Source organism: Schistocerca cancellata, chromosome 7 (assembly GCF_023864275.1).
Source record: "Schistocerca cancellata isolate TAMUIC-IGC-003103 chromosome 7, iqSchCanc2.1, whole genome shotgun sequence".
In the NCBI taxonomy this organism is placed as follows: Eukaryota; Metazoa; Arthropoda; class Insecta; order Orthoptera; family Acrididae; genus Schistocerca; species Schistocerca cancellata.
This window is the reverse complement of record NC_064632.1, coordinates 371,580,814-371,603,690: the sequence shown is the minus strand read 5'-3', so window position 1 is coordinate 371,603,690 and position 22,877 is coordinate 371,580,814. Positions and strand designations below refer to the sequence as shown.

The 22,877-nt window shown below is 35.7% G+C and overlaps 1 protein-coding gene across 1 annotated transcript in view; it reads right to left on the bottom strand.

The window, feature by feature from the left end:
* The window catches only part of LOC126092046 (protein unc-80 homolog), a 1,190,994-nt gene that overhangs the window by 530,432 nt on the left and 637,685 nt on the right, over positions 1 to 22,877 (bottom strand). Inside the window, exon 23 of the mRNA XM_049907452.1 lies at positions 22,275 to 22,423. Within this exon, the coding sequence (XP_049763409.1) occupies positions 22,275 to 22,423 (149 nt within the window). The remainder of the gene's footprint in view (positions 1 to 22,274; positions 22,424 to 22,877) is intronic.

Below are 22,877 nucleotides of genomic sequence, written 5' to 3'. Positions count from 1 at the left end.
GAAACTGTCGTTACTGTGCATGTGCAGCTACGATGATGGAGGAAGCCTGTATGTTTGTACGTTTGAATTAAGAGATCTTACATTATGTCATTAAGGAAACAGGACATAACATGATACCCCAAGAGCATCGGAATTTTGTAAACCATACTAAAATACATAATTCCACTTAAAGTGCACATTCATATGTCTAGATTCACAATGAAGTAGGCCCCAACCTGATATTAAACTTTTCAGTGTGGTTTTTGGGATGTAAAAGTACTGCATTATCTCATGTTTGGTGATTATTATGGCATAATACTTCACATGCCAGAAGATGAAAACGTGTGTTTGAAATCCAGCAATAAAGTTGAAACTATCCAATAGTCTGGAATGACACACTTAATTTCAAATAAACTGACTGCCTCAGCGGAAAAGATTAGTGACAGCCAAATTTCTTTAGCAAACTTCCAATAATAACTTCATCATTCTGCAAGGCAATTAATGCTCGACTGTCAAATCCCTGGAAATAAAATAAAATATAAAAACCAAAACTAATAATGTATTTTAGCCTTCCATTAAATATTTGAATGTATTTTAATTCAACTGATGGCTCCCGGCCACATAAACCCATTTTGTTTTCATTTGACATGAGAGCTGTAAATCAAGCGGAAACAGCCGAATCACTATATGTAATACTGTGTGCCAGAAAAATTTATCCACGTAGCATCTAACTGCTTGTTAACCAATACAGCCAACAGCCACACTTCAATTAGCCAGAAGCAGGAGAATGTACTGTACATAGGCCACTCAACTGCGCAGCTACAAGAGTCCACTGGTCTCTTCTCTAAAGAAAGTTAATGTAAACAGTTGTGACATCACGCTCATCGCAACCAGTTTGTTGCTATGAAGTATTACGTAGTCTTTCATCCTAATGCATTTAACACATTTGCTATTTGTAGATGCTTGTGTGTGCAGTGTGTTCTGTTGTAAATGGCACAATTCCTTCGCAACTTTGAAGATTTAGTTTATTTCCTTTCTCTCTTTTTTATTGCTGCAGTATAATTCTGCAGACTGAGATATAGGAATATTCATTGTTAGACTATCTGTTCTTAACAGTCAAAATTCCAAAAATTTAACTGAAAACTACAACACTGAAAAATTCTCAGAATTCTAGATAATTCCCATGTTTTTCCCAGTTTTCTCTCAGATGAAAAAATTCCCGGGTTTTTCCTGGATTTCCTGGTTGTTCCAAGGCCATATACACCCTGTATTAAAAAGCATAATGGTATAATATTGGACAGTGTGAAGGCAAAAAAAAATCTTTGCATATTGTGGTTGATGATGCAGAATCAGGATCATTAGATGCCAAAAGTTGATGCCTAGGCATGCATGATATTGAAATAGTGGTCATACTACTTATACATGTAGTTATACATAATGTAATGCAAACATATATAACAGTATGGAAACAAAGAATTATATGTAACAAAAATAAGTTCTTTGAAATGGTAGCAAACCCCAAACATTCAACTTTCATAACACTAACCACAGTGTAATGTACAAGTAATGTAACTGTATTCAAAACAGGAAGTTAAATTTACTGCTCCCAAAATGTGAAACCTACAGAACGGAAGAATGCACATATTGTGATAAAACTGTAAAATAAGTCCAATTACAAGTACAAATTACTAATATTAGTGAAATGCAAAGCACCAATGCAATAAACAGCATCTGTAATTAATGAATCTAATTAGACACTTGCACACACACACATATCCATCCACAAATACACAGACACAAGCAGACATTTGTAAAGGCAAAGAGTTTGGGCAGAGATCTGCCCAAACTCTTTGCCTTTACAAATGTCTGCTTGTGTCTGTGTATTTGTGGATGGATATGTGTGTGTGTGCAAGTGTATACCTGTCCTTTTTTCCCCCTAAGGTAAGTCTTTCCGCTCCCGGGATTGGAATGACTCCTTACCCTCTCCCTTAAAACCCATATCCTTTTGTCTTTCCTTCTCCTTCCCTCTTTCCTGACGAGGCTACCGTTGGTTGCGAAAGCTAGAATTTTGTGTGTATGTTTGTGTTTGTTTGTGTGTCTATCGACCTGCCAGCGCTTTTGTTTGGTAAGTCTCATCATCTTTCTTTTTAAATATAAAGTTTATTTATTTATTTATAAGGTAATAAACATGTAATACAATTACTGTAATACTTATTTACAATGAACACATTACTGCACTGAAATGGTGCGGAAGTTAGATTGTACTTACACACACACACACACACACACACACACACACACACACACAAACACAAATTTTCAATGAACACATTACTGCACTGAAATTGTGCAGAAGTTATGTTGTACTTATATACAAATCAGTTGGTTTTACTAAGAAATTCATCAATGGAGTAGAAGGAGTTGGCCACCAATAAATCCTTTAGGCTTCTCTTAAACTGAATTTCATTGGTTGTTAAGCTTTTTATGGCTGCTGGCAAGTTATTGAAAATGTGTGTTCCTGAATAATGCACACCTTTTTGTACAAGACTAAGTGACTTTAAATCCTTGTGAAGATTATTCTTATTTCTAGTACTGATTCCATGAATTGAGCTGTTGGTTTGAAAAAGTGATATATTTTTAATGACAAATTTCATTAAGGAATAAATATATTGGGAAGCAGTAGTTAGTATCTCTAAACAAGCTTCTGCAGGATGTTCTTGAGTTCACACCACATACAACTCTTACTGCACGTTTTTGTGCCCGGAAAACTTTAGCTTGGCTTGATGAATTACCCCAAAAAATAATCCCATATGACATTATGGAATGAAAGTAAGCATAGTATGCCAGCTTTTTCATTTTTATATCCCCTATGTCTGACAAAATTCGCATTGCAAACAGAGATTTGTTAAGACGCTTCAGCAGTTCTGTGGTGTGCTCCTCCCAGTTGAATTTATTATCAAGCTGTAATCCCAAGAATTTAACACTGTCCACTTCTTCTATCTTCTTGTCATCGTATTTAAAAAGAAAGATGATGAGACTTACCTAACAAAAGCGCTGGCAGGTCGATAGACACACAAATAAACACAAACGTCATCGTATGTTAGACATATACTCTTGGGACACCCCTTACAAGTTCTGAACTGCATGTAGTGTGTTTTTCAAAAGTTTAGTGACAAAGAATTGGCTAGGAACCAGTGATTAATGTCCACAAATATTTTATTGGCTGATCTTTCTAAGACTACACTTGATTTGCTATTTATTGCAATGTTTGTATCATCGGCAAACAAAACAAACTTGGCATCTGGTAATGTTACTGATGAAAGGTCATTGATATACATAAGAAAAAGTAAGGGTCCCAAAATAGAACCTTGTGGGACCCCACATGTAATTAGTTTCCAGTTGGATGATGCCTGACAGCTTGATACATGTCTCTTTCCTAATAACACCCTTTGTTTCCTGCCAGAGATATAAGATTTGAACCATTTTGCAACATTTCCTGTTACACTATAATATTCTAGTTTACTTAAAAGGATATTGTGATTTACACAGTCAAATGCCTTTGACAGATCACAAAATATACCAGTTGCCTGCAATTTTTTGTCTAATGAATTAAGCACATTTTCGCTGTAAGTGTAGATAGCCTTCTCAATATCAGAACCTTTTAGAAATCCAAACTGTGACTTTGACAGTATGTTATTTGAGATAAGATGGTTATAAAGACGACTGTACATTACTTTTTCGAAAATTTTTGAGAATGCTGGCAACAGTGAAATTGGACGGAAATTTGATGCTATTTCTTTATCTCCCTTCTTTAACAGTGGCTTAACTTCAGCATATTTCAGCCATTCAGGAAATATTCCACTGATAAACGACTGGTTACACAGATAGCTCAATATGTTACTTAGCTCAGAATCACATTATTTAATTAACTTTGTTGATATTTCATCATACCCACTAGATGTTTATCATTTTAAAGATTTTATGATGGACATTATTTCTGTTGGGGTAGTGAGGGTCAAATTCATATTATGGAAGTTACTTGAAATGTCCAGTCTAAGGTAATCCATAGCAGCATCTACCGAACCTGACAACCCCATCTTTTCAGTAACATTTATAAAATGTTTGTTAAAAAGTTCTGCAACACTATACACATCTGTCACCAATGTATCATTTACTCTTAATGCTATTTGTTCCTCTTCATGTCTGGTTCTACCGGTCTCCTCCTTCACTATATCCCATATTGTCTTTATTTTGTTATTTGATATAACTATCTTTTCCTTGTAATATATTTGCTTTGACATCCGTATTACAGTCTTTAATATTTTGCAGTATTTCTTATAATGTGCTATAGCATCAACATTGGAAATGTTTCTGATTGACAGATACAGTTTTCTTTTTGTTTTACAAGATACCCCTATTCCTCGAGTAATCCATGGCTTCTTTGTAGACTTTGCTCTAACCTTGGTAAGTTTTGGGGGAAAGCAGTGTTCGAATAAGGTAAGCACTTTATTAGCAAAAATGTTATATTTTTCATTCATGCCATGAGCACTGTAAACATCAGTCCAGTGAATGTCTCTGAGGATTGTCCTAAAATAATCAATTTTTGGCTTACTGATTACCCTCTTGAGCTCAGATTTAACAGATTTTATGTCCTGTTCAGTATTAACATTTAACAGAAGGAACTGCATGTCATGGTCTGAGAGGCCATTGACTATTGGTTCTGTAATATAATTTTGTTCATTGGACTTTTCTATAAAGATATTATCAATGGCTGTTTGTGAGCAAGTGGCTATCCTAGTGGGGAACTTTACAGTGGGAATTAAGTTGAATGATAGTGTTACTAACTCAAATAAGTTCTTATTGGGAGAGTCTTTAAGGAAATCTACATTGAAATCACCAGCAACCACTATTTCTTTGTTTTTGGTTGTTAAATGGGCCAGTACAGCTTCAAGGTGGTTTACAAACAGATTAAAGCTACCTGCAGGTGCTTGATATACACTTAATATTATGAAGGATTTTTTGTGAAATTCTAATTCTGTTGCACATGCTGTTCTAGGCAAAATTTATGAATTTCTATGTTCTTAAATTTATGACAGTTCCTGATGAATGTGGCAACTCCTCCTTTCTCCATTTATGATCTACAAAAGTGAGATGCTAACCTAAACCCTGTAACACTTAAAATTCTATACCAGTGGTCACATGATGTTCAGAGAGGCAGATTATGTCAGCTGGGTTTGAAGACTCTAATTCATCTATGCAGATAGTTAATTCATTAATTTTATTTCTCAGTCCTCGAATATTTTGATGCAATAAAGATAGCTGACATTTCACATTGACTGAGTTAAAATTGGGTGGAGTTAAGGGTCTAGTGAAGCAGGGGATACAACCCGTCGGCTTTGAACAATGACGTCATTCCTTAGTCATAGATAGTAATGTCTTCACCTCGAGGCATAGATAATAAAGCAGTTCTGTGTTCTAATAAGCGCTATCATTAAAATAATTGAATGTGAATCTAAAAGCGATCGCTTGATATTAGATACAGATGCTTCTGTAGCTGATAAGTGTTTTTTGGCTTTTTTAAAAAAAAAATCTCACGAGATAGAATAAACTGATCCTACTTTATTAAGCAATCAATAAAAAAACTAAACTAAAACATAACACTAATGGTTAATAAAGTAGGATCAGTTTATTATAACTCGTGAGATTTTTTTTTTTTTTTAAGCCAAAAAACACTTATTAGCTACTGAAGGGAGCTACAACACTAAGAAGAATCGCTTCTTGGCTTTTGACAAGATCAATGTTTATCTCTCTCGCATTCCTTTGTTTCTAAACATTCTCCTCAGCTCTTTCATCTTTGTAATACATGGTCTCTGGCGACTTGTGACGTCATTGTTCAAAGCCGACAGGTTGTATCCCCTGCTGCACTAGACCCGACACTTGTTAGAGGTTCATGGACTGCAGATAGAGCAGAAAAAATTGTTTGTGTGCGCCCTGTGTAATGAAAGAAGCACTTCTGAAAAGTGCCTGTTTGAACATTTACAGTCGGCACATGAAGTAGATGTGAAATGTGAAATATTACATTTTAGCACCGCTGATGAATTTCAGAAGTGGAAGGAGGAAACTGAGCAGACAACGCTCTCAAAGTTTGTCAAACGTCGTGGTTCCCATGCTAAGGTTGATTCAGAAGTTGTTTCTTATATTTGTCACCGGTCTGGTAAGTTTGTGTCTAGAGGAAAAAATGTGCGATGTCTTAAATTGCAAGGTAGTAGTAAGATTGATGCACTGTGCCCTGCTAAGATGAGAGTAGATATGAAAAAGAATGGAACCTGCTGTGTGAAATATGTTTCAACCCATGTTGGCCACAAATCCGAGTTATGTCATCTGCAACTAACAAAAAGAGAAAGGGAAAGTATTGCTGCAGATATAGCAAGTGGCATACCATTCTGTCGTATTAGCCAAATTCGAGATACAGTTGTGGATTCGAACTTGGAAAGGATACATTTGATTACGAGACAGGATCTACATAATATAGATCAGTCTTATAATTTGTCCTTAAAGTCAATAAGACACCATAATGATGCAATAAGTGTAGAAGCATGGGTAAATGAAGTAAATGGTGGAGACAGCCCTTGTGTGCTTTTCTATAAACCACAGGATGTAGTCCTTGATTTGTACTCACAATTAAAGTGCTCTGATTTTGCATTGATAATTATGAACAATGCTCAAGGCGAGATATTAAAGAAATATGGGAATGACTGCGTTTGTGTTGATGGGACACATGGTCTTAATGGATATAATTTTGAACTTATAACTCTACTAGTGCTAGACGATCTGAGACAAGGGTTTCCATGCGCGTTTCTAATATCTAACAGGAATGACTCCCAGATGCTGTCCATATTTTTCCAGCACATAAAGAGGCAGGTTGTATCAATTTCGCCAAATGTTTTTATGTCGGATTTGGCCGAGTCTTTCTTTATTGCATGGAATGATCTCATGGCAGCTCCATCTATGTGACTTTATGTTGATAGATGTTGGAGGAAGAATATAAAATGTAAGATTCAAGGTGTAGAAAAACAAGGTGAAGTATACAAGCAAATCAGAACTTTGATGCATGAGCAGGATGTAGATTCATTTGATGAGATGTTAAATATTGTGCTAGAGAGATTGGAATGTGATCCTGATACAGTTCAATTTGCCACATACTTCCGAGACAACTATGTTGGGAATGCAAATTGTTGGGTATATTGCCATAGGTTGAATGCTGGAATCAATACCAACATGCATATAGAAAGAATGCATCGCACTATTAAATATATATATCCAGGTAGTAAATTTGTCAAGCGTTTAGACAAAGTTATTTTTGCATTGATGTCATTTGTGAAGCACAAGCTGTTTGACAAGCTTATTGTTCTAAATAAAGGTAAACTGACGAGTAAACTTAAGGACATTCGCCTTCGGCATAAATCAGGGAATAATATTACGGAGGACTTCATTACTATGGAGTTTTCTGGTTGGAAAGTGCGTTCTTCTTCAAGAAGGTCAACAGATTATTTTGTATATGATAATGACTTTCAGTGCAACTGCAGATTGATGTGCATTAAATGTAGGGCTTGCATTCATAGGTATTCTTGTACATGTATTGACTATACCATCAAATGGAATATGTGCAAGCACATACATAGTGTTTGCCAGATTCAGTTAAAGCAGCAACCTTCTGAACACCTAGGAAATAGTGAAGTTACACTTATTGAGAGTGAAGATATTTCTGTTGTAGACGAGAAAACAGAAATACTAGTGGAGGTAACGAAAAAAAGTGTTAATGATTCTGTACCTTTGTCAGTCCAAAGAAGGGAACTTATCACAGAATTTTCTGGTATTGTATCTGAACTGACCTCAAATGACTTGGAAACTGCTAAAAAAACGTTATCGTCACTAAAGGCAACTGTAGCTGTCGGAATGTTGCAGCAAAAACAGGCACCGCTGCAAATAGAAAGGAAACAAGCACAAAAGATTTTACCTCAACGTAGACTGTACTCTACAAAGAAAAACAAAAGGAGTAATAATGCATCCCTGGTGCTACCAAATTCAGAAGAATCCAGTTTGATCAAATTATCTCTACTGGCAGACAAAGAAGATGCACTTGTGGAAAAAGGTATGTTACTAGTGCCCCTTCCCCTCCCAACAACGTACATCCCTGCAGCAAAAAATGCTTGTAATTAAGCAGTCTGGTAAAATTCTACGTATGACTCAAGTGGCATAGTGTGCTGCTGATGGCAATGATCAATCATGAAGTAAATAATTAATGCTGTTCCTGTTCTCTAGTTGTCAGGTTCTCGTATGTACCCTTGTTTGCTCAGTAATTTAATTATCCTTGTAAAGCAAACATTTAGAACAAGTATTTACAAGAAACAAAATATACAGAATAAATAAATGGTCATTGCCAGTATCACAGCTCCACGCTGCCTGAGCTATAAGTAAAATTTAACCAGTGCTCTATTATCTGTTAATGTCAGCAGTCTACTATAATATACTGTTTGCAGGTTCAGCTGTTCAAAAGCAACCAACAATAAAAAATACAGAGGGTGTAGCAGATCCATCCCCGATTACATCACGTGCCCTACAGCACAGCCCGACGAATCGTGAGTATTATAAATCCAGGCGTTAATGTACCTTTTTGTTATAAAATATCATTCTAGTTTTATGCCATAGTTCCTCGTAAGTTACAACAATCCGGTTTGCAATTCTGCTTGCAGACTCAACACCCATGATTCAGCCAATAGCAAAACAGGCTGAGGTGGTATCTGGTCCGTCTCTCGCTACATCGTATGTGCTGAAACACAGCCCGAGGAATAGTGAGTACTATGAATCAAGATATTACTGCACCTCTGTGTTATGCCATTGTTTATTTTTGTCACAGCTCCTTATAAATTACTTACTGTAACTTAGTTTGCATTTCTGCCTGCAGGCTCAACTTCCACAATTCAACCAATACCAAACCAGGCTGTGGTGGTACCACATCCATCCATCGGTACAGTGCGTGTGTTGCTACACAGCTCAACAAATGGTGATTTTCTATGAATTCAGGCATTAGTGCATCCCTTTATTATAAAATGTTATTCCAGCTTTATGCCATAGTCCCTTGTAAGTTATTTATAGCAATTTGGTTTTAAATGCTGATTGCAGGTGCTGTTCTCCCACATTTAAACCAGTGACAGTGCAGGATAAGATGGTATCAGTGCCTTCCCTTACTACAGCGCATGTGCTGCAACACGGCTATGGAATGGTATTATAAAGTCAGGCAGTATTTGTGGTTCCTTTCCGATATGAAATTTTGCTTGTCAACTACAACCTTCCTTATGACATTTCGTTTCTGATTTATACCAAAGACGAGTGTCATTTTGTTTAACTGAAATTTTTTTACCACTTGTCAGACTTGTTTTTCTTCACAAAATATATTAGTACAAATATAGCTATGTAATAGTGTGATACATTCTTTCTGTATTGATGATATTATGGCCAATATTTCACATTACAGGCATAGGCAATTGTCTTGGTTACGAATTAAACTGTGCCAGGATCACATACATCCTTGTTGTCAATCATGTTGTCTGCTCTGGCGATTTGTTCATGTGTCCCAGTACACCTTACACATGAAGTACACTTCACTAGGAAAATTAAAAAATGCTGTAACTTTTGAATCACTGCAGATAGGGCATAAACTCTTTCACCCTAATCCATAAGAAACACTACAGTTTACATCCTTAATGGACATTACATGCAAGTTACACCAAGAATTATATTTAGCAATAGTTTTTAAATGAGGCCAAATTTCACTCCATAGTCTTCCTTATAATAATGTCATACACACTTTATTTTACTCCTCACTAAACTTGAATTCAGAGAAACTTACCTTGCTCAGATTAGATTAGATTAGATTAATACTAGTTCCATGGATCATGAATACGATGTTTCGTAATGATGTGGAACGAGTCAAATTTTCCAATACATGACATAATTAAGTTAATTTAACAACATACTTAAGTTAATATAACAACTTTTTCATTTTTTGTGTTTTTTATTTTTTTTAATATCTTTTTTGTTTTTTTAAATTTATATCTAAAAATTCCTCTATGGAGTAGAAGGAGTTGTCATTCAGAAATTCTTTTAATTTCTTCTTAAATACTTGGTTATCTGTCAGACTTTTGATACTATTTGGTAAGTGACCAAAGACTTTAGTGCCAGTATAATTCACCCCTTTCTGTGCCAAAGTTAGATTTAATCTTGAATAGTGAAGATCATCCTTTCTCCTAGTATTGTAGTTATGCACACTGCTATTACTTTTGAATTGGGTTTGGTTGTTAATAACAAATTTCATAAGAGAGTATATATACTGAGAAGCTACTGTGAATATCCCTAGATCCTTAAATAAATGTCTGCAGGATGATCTCTCACTGAAGAGAAAGTGTCAGATGCAGTAAACACCAAATGAAAAGGCTAAATAAGACAATGCAGTGTGGTAGTCAGCACTCAGTATGACATAACCACCACTAGATATTGACATCTTCAGCCTTTAGTGCATAATTTCAAAAGTTCGATTAATTGAACAATCTTTTTAGCTTGAAGTAAATGAAGTTGTCAACATAGAAAATACCCGACATTTTTATAATTTTCATTCAAGTTATGACTCACTATAAATAGATTTTTAAAACACAGGTTGGTTGTGAGACAGCATGGATGTGATAGATGGAACTACACCATCGACTATGCCTCTGAGAAGCACTAGCAGAATGTGGAGATGGTACAGGATGAAGCATGTATCATTGACCATGACACCTAGCCAAACTGCTAGGTACAGAGTTCAGTTGTGTGGAGATGTACTTCATAGTGTTTACAATCCCAACATCAAGGGCACCTGCAGCTGCAGGGAAAGATTCTCAGAGTGAAGGTCGAAGGTGCTGCACTTCATATTGGACAGATCGTGCTTCAGTAGTGTGGTAATTTGCTGTCAGTCAGTGAGACTGCACTAGACATGTTGGTCAACTCTGGTCAAGTGCAGACTAACTTTTTTTTAGTTAGGCTATGTGCTAGGATCTTCGAATTATTTTCAACTTAGAGCAACATTGTTCCTTTTATTTGATTATTTTCTCAGAATGTGCCATACGGTATATAGGCAAGATTGTGCACTCACTTTGTATGAGTGTTTATCTCCATAATTGTCTCCGATGCCACTCAGATGTCTAAAAATGTGTTCTTTGTGAAGACTGTCTCTGTAAGTTGAAGCAGTGACCAGCAACACAAGATTCTGTTTACTCTTGATTCAATGCTTAACATATTCTGCAATTGACACTTATTACAAGTTAATAGCACGTGCATAAGCCAACAGCGAATGTTTTAATTGCTAATATTTGAAACTTGTGAGTAGCTAAATGACATAATGCTAGTTTAATGGCTTCCTACTGCCCTCACAAATTATAAACATTAGTTTTTGAAATTTTTTCCCCTTCACACCACTTTTCAGCACCTGATATGTACTTGCAGCATTTTTGCTGTTTGGAAAGGTTTTCAAAAATTTTTATTTCAACACAGTTAGCCAAGATATATTTAGCCAAAATAATCAAAGTTTAATTCTGCTAGCTGCAATGGTACACAGTGAACTCTTTAAATGCTATTAGTAGACCTTACATGAGGATTGATTGTTGGGGGATATGGTAGTTACTTTATGCATTGATTATCTCTTTGTTCTGTGTTCAGGATGTATATAATCTTCACATGCAGGTTCGCAACAGATAATATGGTAGTTTATGCATTGATTATCTCTTTGTTCTGTGTTCAGGAGTGTAACAGGCTCGTACTGTATGTGATGAGACTAAACGTTTTCCAATGAGAGTGTGGATGTGCAGTTCTTAACATACTAGACTTCCATTTGTTGGTGTGACAGTCAATTCCTAATCTAACAACACAGGTTCATTTTTCCACTATTTTTGAAACTCCCTCCAGACTAATAGCCAGAATGCTTCTTTTGAGAATTTAGTGATTTTTCCTCCTAACTTTGGATGCCTGTTTCGTTGTTAGCCATTTCACACTGTCAGTTACATATAATGGTAAAATTTTACTTGTGGTTCAGGTGGCGTGCTGTGCTGATGTCAACAGCGACCAACCATGAAATAAATAATTAATCCTGTTTCTACTCTATGGTTGACGTGTTCTTGCATGTACCCGCGTCTGCTCAGTAAATTAATTATCCTAGTAAAGCAAACATGTAGAAAAAGTGCTTACAAGAAATGAAATATTAGAGAATAATTCCCAGCACTGCACGGTCGTTGCCAACATCACCACACGAGGGCGCCTAAGTCGTAACTAAAGTTTAACCCATATAAATGTGATATCTTCTTGTTTCCTCATTGTCATGCCACAAGGAGCATGAGTGCACCAGCTAATGCGCAGCAATAAGTTAATAAGTTACTTGTCCTGTGACCAGTCGGAGAATTAAAGTGCCATAAGATTACACCAAGCTTCCTGGTACAACAGTGGCCACCAATAGGCACTGTAGTATTCGTGAGGATGAATGTGTCAAGTTGACAGATTCTCAGTATGTCCTACAAATAATTATTTGATAGTGTGCACACTTGATTGTTTTTGGGCCTAACTTTTTGTTCTTAGTATTGGTTACGTTGAGGCTGCCGTGCATCTCATCTCTACTGTGATTTTCAGAGCAACTGTATTAGCTAAATGTCTAATCCAAAGTTCCATTAATGTGGTTGTTCTTGAATCCTGTAGTCTAGGATTATCTTTTCACACAATTTCTTATGGTATTTCCAGTACTTGAGAAGGAACTCACAAATTGTTCATTGCTTTGAACACACATTATCCACTGCCCACTTACTGTTCCATATTGAAGCATAACTACTGTTTTGTAATAGGATTAGTTACATTTGGCTTGTAAATGTCATGTGACGTTACACATGGTGCCACAATAATCTTTACTAATCGTTAATTGCGTCTAAAATTAATAAAGTCTTAGGCCAACATTCTTTACTACTTCCAAACTGTTTGCAGTTTTCACCACTGGCTTGTGAAATATACTCGATTACACTTTCGATACACATAATGTACTAGTGCTACCATTGTGTGTCTGTGCCTAGTGCATGTCAGGAGAGCACCAAACTGGGCAGTGACTTTTAAGTATTTTATTTACTGCCAAAAATATGTTAATAAATGTGATCTTTAAAAACAAATAAATCACCAAAGTACAAACTGAGATTAACCCATCTGGAACTGACAAACTTCCATTGCTCGACTGATTGCTGTGGGATGTTGACAGTTGGATAAAATGGTGTCTTTTTCCTTCGCAACATATAGTGTAAAACATCATCCCATCCCCTGTGTTAGTCTCACCTGCAAAGTTAACAAACATCCAAAGGTTATACTTGACAGTATTACATTTCCAGATCAGGATGATCAGTATTTAAATTCTGGTTTTCTGTACATTTGAGGTGCAATGAGTCTCATTTGCCATGCCTTGTTGATGTCTTATGCTGATTTCTCTTAGACAGGTAACTTTTTGAAACTGAATAAGCTCACTGCACTGTTCATGGTAACATAACTTATTTATAGTTTCCATCAGATAATACTAACCTTACAAGAATTCTCGAGCTATAATTTATGGGTTGAAAGGCTGTGGTCAGTGTATAAAACTACTACTCCAAGTGCAGGAGACATCTTCAGAGGTACAATGGGAACTTCCATTCTACCTCGGAAGATGTCTCCCACAGTTAGAGATGAAACGTCAGGAAGAAGTAATTTTATACATCAACCTGGAAATTTTCACTCAAGAAAATGCTAGCCATGAAAGTCTACATTGTATGACTTTACAAAAATTGTCACCTGCTGTGTCCCATAGAAGTAAATAGTTAATAGTAGTAATGTTTAAGCACATACTAAATAAATCAATTATATTCAGCAACATGTTCAAGCATATTATTTAAGGATGTATCATTCAAAATTAAGCACAATTTGTTTGTTTGCACTGAGGTAGAAATAGAACTACACAAACAATGTATTCTACACTATGCTAATCTTTATTTTACCTCTTTGTGCTGCTGTGGATTGGGAATAATATCTGGCAGAAGAGATATGGTGCGATTTGGATCCATTGTCGGAATGGAAATGTTGGTATACTTAAAAGCTTTATAGAAGAGGTCAGGACATGTCAAATTAGTAACAGATAAAATATTTGCACACCGTTATTTCTAGATACTATTTTTGTACTACAATATGGTAAGAGGGCAGATTCTCTGTATTGATCTGTTTCACCTTGTTCAAGTACTTAACACTATGTTGCCTACTATGTAGCCTTTTGACATTGCATACAGCTAAACAAAAGGACGCTTTCATTTTGGGAACTGCTTTTCAACAATGAAATTATTTCAGAGATAGTACTCAGAACCATTGAAAAAGACTACATCATTGCCAGATAAGTAAAGCAAAATTCTGTCTCAAAAGTAACTGACAATACGTAAATCAAGATAATTGTTGGTTTTTGTTATTTTGGGGGGGCTTTTAGACAAGTGTGTGAAGAACTGGATTGGTTGTATGCTATAAACGGCACTGGTAGACTGAATTTTGGAGCAACTATACCCTTGAAACGTCTATTATTTTGCCTTCGATTTGATGTTTCAGCAACCTGTGATGCCAGGAAACTCACAGATAAACTAAATCATGTGCCAGATGTCGAGCACCATTGTGTTTGGAAGTTCCATTGTTCTGTGTGCAAACAGTTTTGGAAGTTTGGATGAATCAAGTTTCTGAAACTGACTGGAAAGAAACTTAATTATCAAAAACTAAGATTTTATTGCAATTCATGATACTGTGACATATTTTTATAATTGCTGTAGATTCAGCTAAAAGTTACAGTAAAATTTTCTTGTAAGTTATGCCTGCAGAAACTTTTGTACTGAATTTAATCTTTTCTTTTGGTTTATAATTTTGATGTAAAGTCTATTTTCTGTTTAAATATGAAGTTTCGATTGTGTATCTTAATATTTGTAGCTGATGTGTAGAATATTTGAAAACCGTTTTTTCATATTCTGTATGTTTTGTACGTCACTGTATTACTTCATAAAGTCTATAAGATATGATGACAAATTATGAATATAGTCTTAAAATTGTACTAATAAATCCTAATTAAAAATTTAATATTTAAATTCCAATCAACTGTTTAATTTTTTCCCATAACATACTGAAAATGTAAATGTGTCCTGATGACCCTGGTGTATCTTAGGTGTTGCAATGTTTAAGTGTGCCAAGTAACAGGTAATAATGAGAGACAATTCGTATGAGTGACTCTGCATTGGCAGTGTAAGCTGTGAATGCAATTTCATGTTAGCAAAAGCAAGCATCATCTGCAGGGAACCAGCGACTGTTGGATATTGACATTGTAGACCAGCCACAAGTTACATGTAATTTTTCTTTATTTTGAGTAGTTTCACTCAACAAATGTGAGCAGCTTCGTAAAATTATGTGGCAAACGACCACACATTACTGTATACAGCACCGACGTCATACAAAAATAAAACAACGAATGAATGGACATCTATGTTAGTTTTTGGGATTTGAAATAAGTCGCAGATCTCGACCTGATACTTTGATTCTGTCTTTATTCAATGCCAAAGAGCCTATGCTTTGAAAAGACCTTTTAATTTGCAGAATATTCCTAAAATTTTGCAGCTTGGAAGTTTTTGAATAATGAAGTAAAATAAATTTCTGGTAACATGAAACTCTTGCAGTTAGGTGGTTGTAACCCACATGTAGTTCACTGCACTTTTAAAACTGGAGTGTCACAAACAAATTGGGAAAGACCACCATTTTCAGAGCCTTGTATTGTGTTTTTCACAATTTGCCTACGCGAAGGTGTCAATATACAGAATATATAGTGTCTTCAGGTTTTCCTTTGCAATTCTGTGGCATAAAATGGATTGAAAATGTGGTCCAACTAGCTTTAAAATTCTCCCACATCTAAGAACTTATATTTCTCAATTGGCTTAAAATTAAACTCTTACTTGATTCAGAGTGTTTGAAAACTCTATCTTAACAGTTGGGGACAAATTCTTAGGTCAAAAATTGGCTTTTTTTCACTGACAGCACATCCCTTCAAAAAATTTTATGTGATTTTCTAACTGATGTACCTATGGCTTATTTTTTGTGTAATGAGTTCTTCACTTGTACCACCTCATTAATCAGCAAGTTGTCAGTTCAGACATTTTGCATAATCGGAAAATCCCTCGTGTAGGCTGACATGAAGAATATTAAGAATCTGATCACTGCACAATGCTTCGTGTATTTTGGATTTCACTGCAAAGGTACCAAAAGAAAGTTAAGGACTTGACTGACTGACATCTTGAGGCTAAAAGAAGAAATGCATTCTTGTATTATTGGTATAATACAAAAGCTACTTGAAGGCGAACCACTGAAATATAAACCTACACATGCCATTTCATGTTTGGACCCATCAGCAGCATTAAATCAAGAAACAGCTGTATAAAGATTGACATTATGACTTTAAATTCTCTTTCTGGTGAAAATTTGTGTTTGTGTCAAACAACAATTTGTCGATATTTGTAACGATGCTCGTATTCAAAAAGAAAAAATTGGCATTTTTCAAAATAAGTGAAACTTGGGTTGGATGAACCTCATTACATTGCCACAAAAGAATGTTGTAATTTTGTAGTTTTTTTTAAAAATAATGTCAGTACTTTCGCCTGGAAATGCTGTTGTAGAAAGAGGTTTTTCAATAAACTCTGAATGTATTTCCAGAATTGATGCTCACTCTGTAGCAGCGTGTGCGCTGATATGAAACTTCCTGTCAGATTGAGAATGTGTGCCAGAGCTAGACTCAAACTTGAGTAGGCGGTGACATACTGGCAGAAATGAGGTTGGGGTCTGAGTCGTACAAGGGTAGTTCAGATAAGAGAGCACTTGCCCAAGTTCGAGTCTTGGTTGGCACACAGTTTTAATCTGTCAGGAAGTTTCTGAGTGTATTGTTGAGAGTTAGAGTGAAAAGTATTCTTGCTCATAATGCTTGCACAGTGTTGACAATTTTAAAATCAACAGAAGTTTAATTCTGTCTAACTGTAATGCAAGTTGCTTGTACATAGATGACAAAAGAAGCAACTAAGTGAAACTTGAAAACAACAAGAACAAAAATTATCCAGAAAAGGAATGAAATCTGAAATTAATGTGTTACAATCCCTGAAAACAAAAGAGTCAGCTGAAGCACCTAAAATTATGTCAGAATGTTTGAGAAAGTATACATTGGTAAGTGTGCTACAGAATGGTCGGTCAAAGTCAAACATGCAGGGTAGCTAATGCAGATGGGCAGGGATATGCAGGGTGTATGTTGTACCTGTTACACACACTTGATCACTTGTTTCAACAGACTTGATGGGATGAAAAATCAGCTTTCGTGACAAACATTTAAACTGTCGCATCACCAAGTAATCATTGATGAGTCGCCATAGTTTATTCAAATATAGCTAATACACAGTTCTGTAACTTCATATTGCATAGTGTAGGTGTAATGACAATTTGCTGCAAAAGGAATTTTTTTGTAAACAAATCAATGTAAGATTCTGAATACCTTAACAAAATTTAATGAGAAACTTCAAGTTTTCTTTCAAGATTAACTGTAACATTCTATCATCATTAATCCATGAGATGTGACTGTGGATTTTAATCTGTCTCTTCTGTGTCACTATTTTCATGTACTGGCCATTTAACCCTTCAGTTGACCCTAATATGTCTGGCTTAAACAGACAGTGTTGCATAAATGCAACCATGTGACATTTTGATGTGCACTATCCTTCAGATGATCACTCCACTTGGTCATTCATACTGTATGTGGTGTACATCTTGACATGGTTCATATCGGACATCATATATTTTTAAAACAAGCAATTTGTTCTTTCCAGTGTAGTATGCATGCCTAAACCCATACAGTAAACATAATACATGACAACATTGAATTTTAAAATTCAAATTTGATGGCCACCCTGATGTTTGTACAAAGAATAAATTACTTTTCTGCAAATAGATTCTGAAATTATGTAAAGCCTCAGTTTCATTATAATAAGTAGCAGCCAAAAGCAAGGAAATGTCTGGCCATAGTGAGGTTCAACGTGGCAAAAATTGGGGAAATGTGCCATTTCATTTTCAATATTTTCGTTTGCTTTTGTTATATAATTTAGAACACTTGCTCCCCACAGAATTTGAAATTATAGAATTACTGAAGTAATCTGTAAACTAATTTGTATAGCAATTGTCCTTAATCGAACCGTCAGTGGTGCCTCGACCCTACTATGTTAAGTTACCATGGAACATGCCATATCCCAGTCAGTTTGCTGCACTAATTGTAACACTTACAGAACAAAAGCCACTAAATATTACATGCAGTACATGTGTGTGAAGCTACAGTTAGGGAACAGGACAACTTTGCTTTACACCCTTTATGTGTAAAATCTTAAGCACTTTCACTAGGCCCAAATATAATGAGAACTAAAACATGTCCAAAGTGCAAAAATTACGGAACAAACCAGAGTCGAACACCTTAATCTCAAAGTCCATTCTCTGTTGTTTCTTGTGATGCGTACTGACACTGCATACAACATAATGAGTTAAGTTTGTCACAGGAATAACTTCATTACCAATCTAGAGGGATATTGAAAAAGTTGCACTAGTGGATGGCTTTGAATATAAACTAAACTGAAACATTCAAAGGAATTTTACATTGCAATGTTACAAATTATTTTTCTACCAGATTTATGTGATTTTTTGTGGCATATACACTGCCATTTTTTTGTTATAAGATAAATGATCATTTAACGACAAAATAAACACATAACTGTAGCAAGCAACAAAGTTCGTCAAGACAGATATTCATTAAACTAAGTGCTACAAGTTACAAAAATATCAGTGGATCTAAACAATACGTGAATGTTCCAGCACAATAAGCACACGCATATTGACAGAAGAATGTTGAAGATTAGGTGGGTAGATCACGTAACTAATGAGGAGGTACTGAATAGGATTGGGGAGAAGAGAAGTTTGTGGCACAACTTGACTAGAAGAAGGGATCGGTTGGTAGGACATGTCCTGAGGCATCAAGGGATCACAAATTTAGCATTGGAGGGTAAAAATTGTAGAGGGAGACCAAGAGATGAATACACTAAGCAGATTCAGAAGGATGTAGGTTGCAGTAGGTACTGGGAGATGAAGGAGCTTGCACAGGATAAATTAGCAAGGAGAGCTGCATCAAACCAGTCTCAGGACTGAAGACCACAACAACAACATTGACAATATGAACCACGTTATGTTTACCTCCCATTTTTCACAAAAATAACAGCAGTGACAAAATACACCATTGCATTTCTTATAAAAAAGTAACGAAACATTTCACTAGTATAGTTGAGAAATCGTCAAAAAGCTGTTGCCAAACAGGTATTTTGTCTTCCTCTCCTAAGTAATCGTACCACTAAAAGACTGTCGGTGCAAGGAAAACAGGTATTTACTGATGATGCATAATTTTGTTGCTCGTAAAAAGAGTTGTCAACACGTTTCACCTGGCCGCATGTAAAAACGGTAACTATCATACTAACATAAGGAATTTCGCAGTAACTACGTTAACTGTATATCTACATGTGAAAATGCAACATGACAAGACTATTTATTGTTAAAATTAATGCCAAATTTCAGTTATAAATGAGAAAAACAATAACTATCTCAAAAGATTGGTGCGTATGCAGTCCATGTTACTGAAGATGACATGTAAACACCAAAGATAAAGTTGTCCACGCCAGGTTCATCCAAAGCGAAGCAATCCTATTGGCTCTAGCTACCTTGAAATTCTATTGGTTGGTCTCGTTTCGAGCCGAGCTGTCCCCAACGGCAAGTTTTCTTGTCTAACATCATGTAAAGCAAATTCTGCTTGATGTTGTATTTATCTCCATCAATGAGAGAGAAAAGGTAACAAATTAACTCATCTGATGCCCTCTTATTTGGCACTGAAAACAGATTCTTTTGTAATATCCCCTGTAGCTCTGGTGGTGAAGGATGATTCATGAACAACAATTCAAGGTTCGTTAACAAGAGTTCTGAATATATACTAGGTTTCGCCATCTTCGTTAGACGTCAACTTCGCACAAATCTCAGCACGGGAGGTAGGTACAGCACAGTGAGGCAGGTACATTGTGGTGATGGCCTGCAGAAACAGTGGCTCCATCCCTTGGGGCGATGTGAAGCAACAGAGGAAGACTGATTAGATACTCACCTCAGAAAAGCCCATGAAAATGGTGCACCATCTCAAGAGTGGAAGATAGCTAACAGACATTCTGCTGTAAAGGTTGCATCATATACATCTCTTGAAGACTTGATGCTTACGGGTAATCTATGCATCTTAGAACAACTGGATCAAGTTGAGTTTCTCACTATGAGTATACTAAATTTAACTTCTTGTTTTGAATATAGTTACATTACATGTACATTACACTGTACCTTATGAAATGTTCCACATCCACGAGGACCTCCTGTAATGGATCTGGGAGATGTTATTTTTTTTTTACTGTATTTATCGATACCAAATTGTGAATGTTTTCTTATATTTTTTGTCAGAATATTTTTTATTGTAATTTGCCTTAGTATATGTTAATTTACTTATGTTTTTGAGAGGGAAAGCATATTGATTACTATTAGTAAATGTATCGAAGAATAGCAAAGAGACTGATTACAAGTGGAAGCTTGTGTGTTGTGTAAAACATCTTTGACGCTGGAGTCGTCTTTGACTGTAGTCAGTCGGCAGTTAACTCTTGGTGTGTGTTGACGGAAGAAGAATGTGAAGGTCGCCGTCATAAATAATTTTGAGTTATGTTACTTTTTTTTGTATAAACTATAAAAAGAAACTACATTTGAAGAAATGGTATTTGAAACACCAAAATGAGGCAAACACATTGAACCATGTCAATTCTGCAACTGACAAAGATGCATTGTGGAATCATACTTAAGACAACTGAAGCCAAGACTAATATCGCCTTGTAAACATCTAACGGAAAAGGTACTGTCACGAAATATGGCAAATTTAAGTAAAAAAAAATAGTGAGCATATTTTCAACTTTGTGTCTTAGCCGGGATACCATATTTCAACTTTGTGTCTCAGCCGGGATAACAATATTTCACTCCTCAGCATGGATCTATGGAACGAAAAACTAATCTAATCTAATCTAACATTTAGGGGTCATTGGCATTTCAAAGAGGTTATTTTTGTTACATAAAATTTGATCATAAAGAATGAAATGTAATAGTATTTGTCTGATGCAAAGTTACTCTTTGACTTCATTTCTACAGCCAATGCTAGTGCCACCTACTGACCTTTGTTTACTTCTTAGATAGCTTAATGACCACTGTCTACCTAGCACTGGTTCTCTTCAAATAGACAGCTGCACCATCAAATATGTTTATATGAGATGAGCTCTGTATTATATTCAGTCAATGTGCTCACTTTTGTGAGATTTTTACTAAAGTTTGATTTAAATGTAAGTACAATATCAACTGAAAATTCTGTATATGGATCACTAATATGCATACATAAGTTAGTTATGTACATAATTGTTATTTTTAATTTCTTTGTACACTTTATACCACCGTTCCAGTCTGCTGATGAAATTTTGAAATGCGAAATGCTTAATAAGGAATTGTACGATCAAGATCTTTCCATATTTCAAAGTTTCTAAATAAATTTATTATACACACAACAGCATGAAAAAAGTAAGGGAATGGCTGCAAAATAATGTAACCACTATTTTTTTCTCCCTGTCTACCTTGTTTAAGTTGTTTTTACCACGAATGTACTACAATATTAACTTACCATAAAATTTAATCATAAATGATAAAATGTAATAGACTTCATTAAATACAGAATAAGTAAAACTATTGTTAATGTTAGCCACTAATCAAAATAACATTTAAATGCAGAAAATGACAGGAACTTTAACCATGTACCAATCACCAGCTCTACAACTATGCAAGTGTCTGTGTGTGTGTGTGTGTGTGTGTGTGTGTGTGTGTGTGTTTGTGTGTGTAGGTGTGCACGTCCACATGAGAGAGAGAGGTAGGAAAAGAGCAGGGGTGGAGGGAGAGGGGTGATGAGAGGCATAGATTCAATTGGCATAGAGAGAAAGAAGGTAAGAGGTGACTGGTGTTTTGCAAATTTCACACAATGTAGGTATGCAAAACATAGCTTATTCTCCTACCTGATAACACGTGTTGTCTGTACATTTGGCTCTTTTCGATGAGGACGGTTTGCAGAGTCCATTAATCCACTCAAAACCACACGACGAAATACTCCACCATGGGCTTCCTTAATATAAGTCATAAGTTGTCGCACATCTCCATACAATGCCTGAAAATGCAAATACAAGAAAAACATCAGTTCATGTGAACTGATTTTCAAATAACAATGTTGTACCAGCACTAGGATATATTCAGGTGATGATGGCAAAAGTATGCTCAAATTTTTAAGTGCTTACATCATAATTTTCAAACAGTTACCAAACTAGGCACTGTACATAATTTTTCTTCTAGTGATGCTAGTATTACTATCTTGTACCTGTATTATCATATATGCAACAGTCTATGTCAAAAAACTGGTGCCCCCATTTGTATATGACAAACATTGAGTGGAAAGTGGGTAAGTTAATAAATTTCTGTTTTTGCTGTCACTGAAATATGATACAAAGCAATTTAATTATCCTGCTCATCCCTTCCGGTAAGTCTCCCCTTACCAGGGTTCTGGATGACTTTTCTGAGATGTACCCCTTCTCCTAAACCTCTTCAGTCCTTTTCCTTCACATATC